This window comes from Salvelinus fontinalis, chromosome 39, assembly GCF_029448725.1.
Source record: "Salvelinus fontinalis isolate EN_2023a chromosome 39, ASM2944872v1, whole genome shotgun sequence".
Taxonomy (NCBI): Eukaryota; Metazoa; Chordata; class Actinopteri; order Salmoniformes; family Salmonidae; genus Salvelinus; species Salvelinus fontinalis.
The window spans coordinates 27729663-27739662 of NC_074703.1; the positions used below are offsets into that span (position 1 = coordinate 27729663).

General features: G+C 46.5%; 1 protein-coding gene across 4 annotated transcripts in view; it reads right to left on the reverse strand.

Annotated features, from left to right (window-relative positions):
- The window catches only part of cacna1c (calcium channel, voltage-dependent, L type, alpha 1C subunit), a 546860-nt gene that overhangs the window by 126417 nt on the left and 410443 nt on the right, over window positions 1-10000 (reverse strand). For all 4 annotated transcript variants that reach the window (XM_055905081.1, XM_055905080.1, XM_055905079.1 and 1 more), the window contains one exon: window positions 1611-1701. In XM_055905081.1, coding sequence (XP_055761056.1) covers window positions 1611-1701 — 91 coding nt within the window. The remainder of the gene's footprint in view (window positions 1-1610; window positions 1702-10000) is intronic.

Genomic DNA, 10000 nt, shown 5'->3' on the forward strand with positions numbered 1-10000 from the left:
GTGTGTGTGTGTGTGTGTCCGTAAAGTGTGTGTGTGTCCGTAAAGTGTATGTGTGTGTGTGTCTCCGTAAAGTGTGTGTGTGTGTGTGTGTGTCTCCGTAAAGTGTGTGTGTGTGTATGTGTGTGTGTGTCTCCGTAAAGTGTGTGTGTGTGTGTGTGTGTCTCCGTAAAGTATGTGTGTCTCAGCAGTTGTTATGAATGAGAGAATGTGAAGAGCAGCGCCAGGGGAAGTCAACCGCTCTAGTGTGGCCTTGAGTAAAAGAAGAAGAAGAAGAAGAAGAAGAAGAAGAAGAAGAAGAAGAAGAAGAAGAAGAAGAAGAAGATGAAGAAAAAAATAAAGAAGAAGATGAATAAAAAAATGAAGAAGAAGAAGAAGATGAAGAAGAAGAAGAAGAATTAGGAGAGAGACCGCTTGAATAAAGGTGTGAATAGAGACGTGAATCATCCCTTCATCGCAGCTCCCGGAGGAGAGAAGAGGAGGAATACGCTTCAACAGCAACAAAGGAGAGAAAGGAGAGAACGTGGGGAAAACAGAAAAGACAGAATAAAGAAAGGATAATCGTTGGAGAGGAAATGATAAATACCTGAGATCACTGAGAGAGGAGGAAAGAAAGAGTGATGTCAAAGTAAAGACAGGAGTTAGAATTTGCAGGTGAAGGAAACCTTTCATGTCAAAGTGAAGGGCAGGTGGAAAATCAACAAGAGAGTTGTGGAGAAAATCAATCATATGTTCCAAGGAGGAGAGGAGAGAAATAAGAGCTTTAAATAGCTGCAGGTGAGGCCGGGACAGGAGGATGAAAGTGAGGGGGAGGCAGGGACAGGAGGATGAAAGTGAGGGGGAGGCAGGGACAGGAAGGATGAAAGTGAGGGGGAGGCAGGGACAGGAAGGATGAGAGGGAGGCAGGGAGAGGAAGGATGAGAGGGAGGGGGAGGCAGGGACAGGAGGATGAGAGGGAGGGGGAGGCAGGGACAGGAAGGATGAGAGTGGGGGGGAGGCAGGGACAGGAAGGATGAGAGGGAGGCAGGGACAGGACGATGAAAGTGAGGGGGAGGCAGGGACAGGAAGGATGAGAGGGAGGGGGAGGCAGGGACAGGAAGGATGAGAGTGAGGGGGAGACAGGGACAGGAAGGATGAGAGGGAGGGGGAGGCAGGGACAGGAAGGATGAGAGTGAGGGGGAGGAAGGGTAAGGGAGGGGGACGAAGGGACAAGAGAGATGAGAGGGAGGGGGAGGAAGGGTAAGGGAGGGGGAGGAAGGTTAAGGGAGGGAGAGGAAGGGTAAGGGAGGGGGAGGAATGGGGAGGGACGTGGATAAATGGTAAGGGACTGGGAGGAAGGGTAAGGGAGGGGAATGAATTGTTATGGGAGGGGGAGGAGGGGGGTAAGGGTAAGGGAGGGGGAGGAGGGGGAGGAAGGGTAAGGGAGGGGGAGGAGGGGGAGGACGGGTAAGGGAGGGGGAGGAAGGATAAGGGAGGGCGAGTGCAGGTTTGAGGTATGGTAAGGGAAAGGTAAGGGGTAAGGGAAAATGAGGTAAGGGAAAATGGGGGTTAGCCAATAGATGAGACGGGAGACTGTAAGTGTAGAAAGGGTGAGGGTGGGTTGAGGTACTTACGCTAGCCGGGTACAGCAGGTCTCTCCCTCCATATCTCCTGCTGGAGTGGCGTCAGTATTCACTGACTCATTCTCACTGGCCGGCATGCTCACTGGGGAACACACGGACAGATAGAGGGAAAGAAGGAAGGAGAAATGAATTAGGAGGAAGGACTGTTGACATATCCCTCATCACAGGCTGGTTATTACTGATACCCTTCTGTATCACAGGCTGGTTATTACTGATACCCTTCTGTATCACAGGCTGGTTATTACTGATACCCTTCTGTATCACAGGCTGGTTATTACTGTTACCCTTCTGTATCACAGGCTGGTTATTACTGATACCCTTCTGTATCACAGGCTGGTTATTACTGTTACCCTTCTGTATCACAGACTGGTTATTACTGATACCCTTCTGTATCACAGGCTGGTTATTACTGTTACCCTTCTGTATCACAGACTGGTTATTACTGATACCCTTCTGTATCACAGGCTGGTTATTACTGTTACCCTTCTGTATCACAGGCTGGTTATTACTGATACCCTTCTGTATCACAGGCTGGTTATTACTGATACCCTTCTGTATCACAGGCTGGTTATTACTGTTACCCTTCTGTATCACAGGCTGGTTATTACTGATACCCTTCTGTATCACAGGCTGGTTATTACTGTTACCCTTCTGTATCACAGACTGGTTATTACTGATACCCTTCTGTATCACAGGCTGGTTATTACTGATACCCTTCTGTATCACAGGCTGGTTATTACTGTTACCCTTCTGTATCACAGGCTGGTTATTACTGTTACCCTTCTGTATCACAGGCTGGTTATTACTGTTACCCTTCTGTATCACAGGCTGGTTATTACTGATACCCTTCTGTATCACAGGCTGGTTATTACTGTTACCCTTCTGTATCACAGGCTGGTTATTACTGATACCCTTCTGTATCACAGACTGGTTATTACTGATACCCTTTTCTTCTCTTTTGTTTTCTAGCTGGCCTCATCCTGACCCTCTGATAAACAGACATACAGACAGACAAGCATCCCTCTGCTAACAGAACTCCGAGTGGTAGAGTCCTGTAGGACAGTTTTAGGGACACTGAAATAGGGGAGGTTTGGTTTTAAGTCCCGTAAAGCTTTGAGTTCCAGACTCTGGTAGAACTGAGCAGAATAATTCAGGTAGAAATAGACAGCCAAGTACAACAACAAAAATGAAAGAAAATATTTAAGTAAATACAGAGAAAGTAATTGAGAAAGAAAGAGGAGAAATCTATCAAATTACTGGGCTAAGACAGATCATATTACAGCTTGTCTGAAGACACAACCCTCAAACTCTCACAACGTTCCTCAACCAAACCAGATGAGACGGCCCGGCCAACGGGATCACTCCTTGAATTAGACAAATCGAATCATACCATTACTGACAACCAAAACCTGTAGAAAACCAATGTCTCGTGGGATAGAGAAGCCTGGAGCTACCAGGGTCCCTCAGTAATACACCATCTGATTGACACATCTCCTGGGGTAATGATAATGAAGAGGAGAGAGGGAGGGATGGATGGGTGGAGGGAGGGAGATATGTAGAGGGAGAGGAGGGAGAGTGAGAAGGGCAGGAGCGAGGGAGGAAGGGAGGGCGGGAGGGAAGGAGGACGGGAGGGAGGGATGGAGGGAGATATGTAAAGGGAGAGGAGGGAGAGTGAGAAGGGCAGGAGCAAGGGAGGAAGGGAGGGAGGACTGGAGGACTGGAGGGCGGGAGGGAGGGATGGAGGGAGATATGTAGAGGGAGAGGAGGGAGAGTGAGAAGGGCAGGAGCGAGGGAGGAAGGGAGGGCGGGAGGGAGGACGAGAGGGAGGGGGACGGGAGGCAGGGTGGGAGGAAGGGATGGAGGGAGGGAGATATGTAGAGGGAGAGGAGGGAGAGTGAGGGCAGGAGCGAGGCAGGAAGGGAGGGCTGGAGGGAGGGCGGGAGGGAAGAAAGCCCATATCAGAATCTCCTCTTATAGCCCTGTCACTCTTCATGTCCACTCTGGGGATTCTAGAATGAGGTCTGTGTTCCCAGAAATAGCTGCCACTGCTTACAGGCAGAACCAGACAGAAAGGCTCCAGCTCAACTCAGCTAAATAACACAGAGAAACATTCTATTTCTCGATATTATTCCTCCTTTAAGCTCATACTGGAGCTCAACTACGCCCAGTAAGATAACGTCAGAGAGAATGAGGAAAATCAAAAATAACATGAAACAAGCTAGACTAACTCTCTTGGGATCTCCTACACTCCCTAGCAAGAAAAAAACAAAACAAAATCTGAATTTAAAAAACAACAACCCTTCATCCTAACATAACACTAAGCAAAGCATGACAGGTAACGATAAGCTTAAAGATCAGGGGCCAAAGCATATAACTGTAAGGATCGACGCTGGTAGACGAGAAGCAGGTACAGGGACATTTAATTAACAACAGCGTCTGGACCTGAACACATAACAACATTAATACTGACACATGGAAAAAACGGGGGAGCAGACAGTTTTAGACAGGGCATTCAACAAAGGGAAGGAGTCCAGGTGAGTCCAATGAGTGCTGCTGCGCGTAATGATGGTGACAGGTGTGCGTAATGAAGGGCCCTCGAGCGCCAGAGAAGGAGAGCGGGAGCAGGCGTGACAATAACAACAACACTAAATATGGCCCAGCTCATTTCAGCTCAGCCCAGCCCATACAAACCCTGGAAGAACAGAGGACTAGCCAATCACATGCAGCCTTGGAGTGTGGTCCCTGCAGCATGCTTTAGCCTCAATTAGATACAGCAGAACCATTGTCATATACCATTGTCAGTCCAAGCCTGCGCCATGAGTGGCCGCAAAACACATTGTCCTCCGTAACTCTGACGTCGCTGACTACCTCCTGGCCTTTCAACAACATCCTATGATAAATATAGATGGATTTTAGATGTTCAAGTGATGGTAAGTTACTGTGTACTGATGATTATCACACTTGAATCATTATTGATTGTGAATATTACTAGTGAATAGTCTAACTAACTAGTGAATATTTCTAGTGAATAGTCTAACTAACTAGTGAATATTCCTTGTGAATAGTCTAACTAACTAGTGAATATTCCTTGTGAATAGTCTAACTAACTAGTGAATATTCCGAGTGCATAGTCTAACTAACTAGCTAATATTCCTAGTGAATAGTCTAACTAACTAGTGAATGTTACTAGTGAATAGTCTAACTAACTAGTGAATATTACTAGTGAATAGTCTAACTAACTAGCTAATATTCCTAGTGAATAGTCTAACTAACTAGTGAATGTTAATAGTGAATAGTCTAACTAACTAATTTATATTACTAGTGAATAGTCTAACTAACTAGTGAATGTTACTAGTGAATAGTCTAACTAACTAATTAATATTACTAGTGAATAGTCTAACTAACTAGTGAATATTACTAGTGAATAGTCTAACTAACTAATTAATATGACTAGTGAATAGTCTAACTAACTAATTTATATTACTAGTGAATAGTCTAACTAACTAGCTAATATTCCTAGTGAATAGTCTAACTAACTAGTGAATATTACTAGTGAATAGTCTTAATAAACCACTATTCCTTCATATTTTTCCAACTTTCTAGATATGTATATATACACTGCTCAAAAAAATAAATGGCAATGAGGCCCTTTGTCAACTTCCCCAGAGTCAGATGAACTCGTGGAAACCATTTGTATGTCTCTGCGTGCAGTATTAAGGAAGTTGCTAACTAGCGTTTACGCAATGACTGGAAGTCTATGGGTGTCTGCTAGCGTCTATGGGTATATGCTAGCGTCTATGGGTATCTGCTAGCGTCTATGGGTATCTGCTAGCGTCTATGGGTATATGCTAGCGTCTATGGGTATATGCTAGCGTCTATGGGTATATGCTAGCGTCTATGGGTATCTGCTAGCGTCTATGGGTATCTGCTAGCGTCTATGGGTATATGCTAGCGTCTATGTGTATATGCTAGCGTCTATGGGTATCTGCTAGCGTCTATGGGTATCTGCTAGCGTCTATGGGTATCTGCTAGCGTCTATGGGTATATGCTAGCGTCTATGGGTATATGCTAGCGTCTATGGGTATCTGCTAGCGTCTATGAGTATATGCTAGCGTCTATGGGTATATGCTAGCGTCTATGGGTATCTGCTAGCGTCTATGTGTATATGCTAGCGTCTATGGGTATCTGCTAGTGTCTATGGATATCTGCTAGCGTCTATGGGTATATGCTAGCGTCTATGGGTATCTGCTAGCGTCTATGGGTATATGCTAGCGTCTATGGGTATATGCTAGCGTCTATGGGTATATGCTAGCGTCTATGGGTATCTGCTAGCGTTTATGGGTATCTGCTAGCGTCTATGGGTATCTGCTAGCGTCTATGGGTATCTGCTAGCGTCTATGCGTATATGCTAGCGTCTATGGGTATCTGCTAGCGTCTATGGGTATATGCTAGCGTATATGGGTATCTGCGAGCGTCTATGGATATCTGCTAGCGTCTATGGGTATCTGCTAGCGTCTATGGGTATATGCTAGCGTCTATGGGTATATGCTAGCGTCTATGGGTATATGCTAGCGTCTATGGGTATCTGCTAGCGTCTATGGGTATCTGCTAGCGTCTATGGGTATCTGCTAGCGTCCTTGTGAATAGTCTAACTAACTAGTGAATATTCCGAGTGCATAGTCTAACTAACTAGCTAATATTCCTAGTGAATAGTCTAACTAACTAGTGAATGTTACTAGTGAATAGTCTAACTAACTAGTGAATATTACTAGTGAATAGTCTAACTAACTAGCTAATATTCCTAGTGAATAGTCTAACTAACTAGTGAATGTTAATAGTGAATAGTCTAACTAACTAATTTATATTACTAGTGAATAGTCTAACTAACTAGTGAATGTTACTAGTGAATAGTCTAACTAACTAATTAATATTACTAGTGAATAGTCTAACTAACTAGTGAATATTACTAGTGAATAGTCTAACTAACTAATTAATATGACTAGTGAATAGTCTAACTAACTAATTTATATTACTAGTGAATAGTCTAACTAACTAGCTAATATTCCTAGTGAATAGTCTAACTAACTAGTGAATATTACTAGTGAATAGTCTTAATAAACCACTATTCCTTCATATTTTTCCAACTTTCTAGATATGTATATATACACTGCTCAAAAAAATAAATGGCAATGAGGCCCTTTGTCAACTTCCCCAGAGTCAGATGAACTCGTGGAAACCATTTGTATGTCTCTGCGTGCAGTATTAAGGAAGTTGCTAACTAGCGTTTACGCAATGACTGGAAGTCTATGGGTGTCTGCTAGCGTCTATGGGTATATGCTAGCGTCTATGGGTATCTGCTAGCGTCTATGGGTATCTGCTAGCGTCTATGGGTATATGCTAGCGTCTATGGGTATATGCTAGCGTCTATGGGTATATGCTAGCGTCTATGGGTATCTGCTAGCGTCTATGGGTATCTGCTAGCGTCTATGGGTATATGCTAGCGTCTATGTGTATATGCTAGCGTCTATGGGTATCTGCTAGCGTCTATGGGTATCTGCTAGCGTCTATGGGTATCTGCTAGCGTCTATGGGTATCTGCTAGCGTCTATGGGTATCTGCTAGCGTCTATGCGTATATGCTAGCGTCTATGGGTATCTGCTAGCGTCTATGGGTATATGCTAGCGTATATGGGTATCTGCGAGCGTCTATGGATATCTGCTAGCGTCTATGGGTATCTGCTAGCGTCTATGGGTATATGCTAGCGTCTATGGGTATATGCTAGCGTCTATGGGTATATGCTAGCGTCTATGGGTATCTGCTAGCGTCTATGGGTATCTGCTAGCGTCTATGGGTATCTGCTAGCGTCTATGGGTACCTGCTAGCGTCTATGGGTATCTGCTATCGTCTATGGGTATCTGCTAGCGTCTATGGGTATATGCTAGCGTCTATGGGTATCTGTAGACTTCCAGTCATAGCGTTAACACTAGTTAGCATGCAACTTCCTTTCATACTGGACACAGAGACATAAAAATGGTTTCCACAAATTCATCTGACTCTGGGGAAGTAGATAAAGGAATTCATTGCCAAAATCACAAAATCCCTTTAAAATCACTATTCCTGTTAGTGAACAGTCTCACATAAACTCTGTTATAGACCGTTCCTTTCCTGGCCGTGCTTCCACCTTGACATGTACCAGCCTGTCTCTCCTCATGTCTAAAACCAGTTTCTCTGAATAACAGAGGTCTGAGCTAGCTCCCAGTCCTGGAGGACAGTCCTGTTAAACATAGAACTACTTCTGTCCAACACTGAACTAGTTCACTACGCTATTGTTCCTGTCTGCTGGCCGGATAGACTGAGAGAGAGAGGGGGGAGCAGGACAGGGGGGAGCAGGACAGGAGGGAGGGAGGGTTGGAGGGAGAGGGAGGAGAGAGAGAGGGGGGAGGACAGGAGGGAGGGAGGGTTGGAGGGAGAGGGAGGAGAGAGAGAGGGGGGAGGACAGGAGGGAGGGAGGGTTGGAGGGAGAGGGAGGAGAGAGAGAGGGGGAGGACAGGAGGGAGGGAGGGAGGGTTGGAGGGAGAGGGAGGAGAGAGAGAGGGGGGAGGACAGGAGGGAGGGAGGGAGGGTTGGAGGGAGAGGGCGGAGAGAGAGGGGGGAGGACAGGAGGGTGAGATGGAGGGAGGGTTGGAGGGAGAGGGAGGAGAGAGAGGGGGGAGGACAGGAGGGTGAGATGGAGGGAGGGAGGGTGAGTTGGGGGAGGGTGGGTTGGAGGGAGAGGGAAGGAGGAGAGAGAGAGGGGGGAGGAGGACAGGAGGGAGGGAGGGTTGGAGGGAGAGGGAGGGAGGAGAGAGAGAGGGGGAGGAGGACAGGAGGGTGAGATGGAGGGAGGGAGGGTGAGAGAGAAGGAAGGTGGAAAGGGGGGGCCGAGAGGGAGAGGGAGGAGAGAGAGAGGGCATTGCTCTTTCCAAGAGCTAGTCTATTTAATTAATTACTTTCAAAGCTTTTAAACTCTGCTCATGTTGGTGCTAAAACACATAGTAAAAACCCTGACCCTGACATTATGGTTGACTAAATGACAGTGTCATAAAGGAGCTTTAAAGAAACATGAAAACACCATGTAAGAACATGATACAACATCCAGGTCAGACTCAGAGGGCAGCAAGAACATGATACAACATCCAGGTCAGACTCAGAGGGCAGTAAGAACATGATACAACATCCAGGTCAGACTCAGAGGGCAGTAAGAACATGATACAACATCCAGGTCAGACTCAGAGGGCAGTAAGAACATGATACAACATCCAGGTCAGACTCAGAGGGCAGTAAGAACATGAACTGCACTACATAGGGAAGAGGGGCTCTGTGGACCCTGGTCTAAAGTAGTGCACTACATAGGGAATAGGGGCTCTGTGGACCCTTGTCTAAAGTAGTGCACTACATAGGGAATAGGCGCTCTGTGGACCCCGGTCTAAAGTAGTGTACTACATAGGGAATAGGGGCTCTGTGGACCCTTGTCTAAAGTAGTGCACTACATAGGGAATAGGAGTTCTGTGGATCCCGGTCTAAAGTAGTGTACTACATAGGGAATAGGAGCTCTGTGGATCCCGGTCTAAAGTAGTGTACTACATAGGGAATAGGGGCACTGTGGATCCTGGTCTAAAGTAGTGCACTACATAGGGAATAGGGTGCTATTTGGGACACACACAGGAGACGTTTAGCCCTCCCTAAGGAGACAGAAGAGAGACGGATCACAGATCAGATCACTGCCCCACTGGCCTCAACGACTGTAGTAGAGAGAAGAGAGACGGATCACAGATCAGATCACTGCCCCACTGGCCTCAACGACTGTAGTAGAGAGAAGAGAGACGGATCTTAGATCAGATCACTGCCCCACTGGCCTCAACGACTAGTAGAGAGAAGAGAGACGGATCACAGATCAGATCACTGCCCCACTGGCCTCAACGACTAGTAGAGAGAAGAGAGACGGATCACAGAACAGATCACTGCCCCACTGGCCTCAACGACTGTAGTAGAGAGAAGAGAGACGGATCACAGATCAGATCACTGCCCCACTGGCCTCAACGACTGTAGTAGAGAGAAGAGAGACGGATCACAGATCAGATCACTGCCCCACTGGCCTCAACGACTGTAGTAGAGAGAAGAGAGACGGATCACAGATCAGATCACTGCCCCACTGGCCTCAACGACTGCAGTAGAGAGAAGAGTAGTAGTTAAGAAGCATTGAAGACAAGTAGAGGACCCCAGGCGGATGCATTGAGGGAGGTACGAGGCAGCGGGGGCCTTGCAGTCTGCTTGCAGGTTATACACAGTTCAGTAGGTGGAGGCATAGTAGTGGACTCTGACATGCAGACGCACACGCCTTAC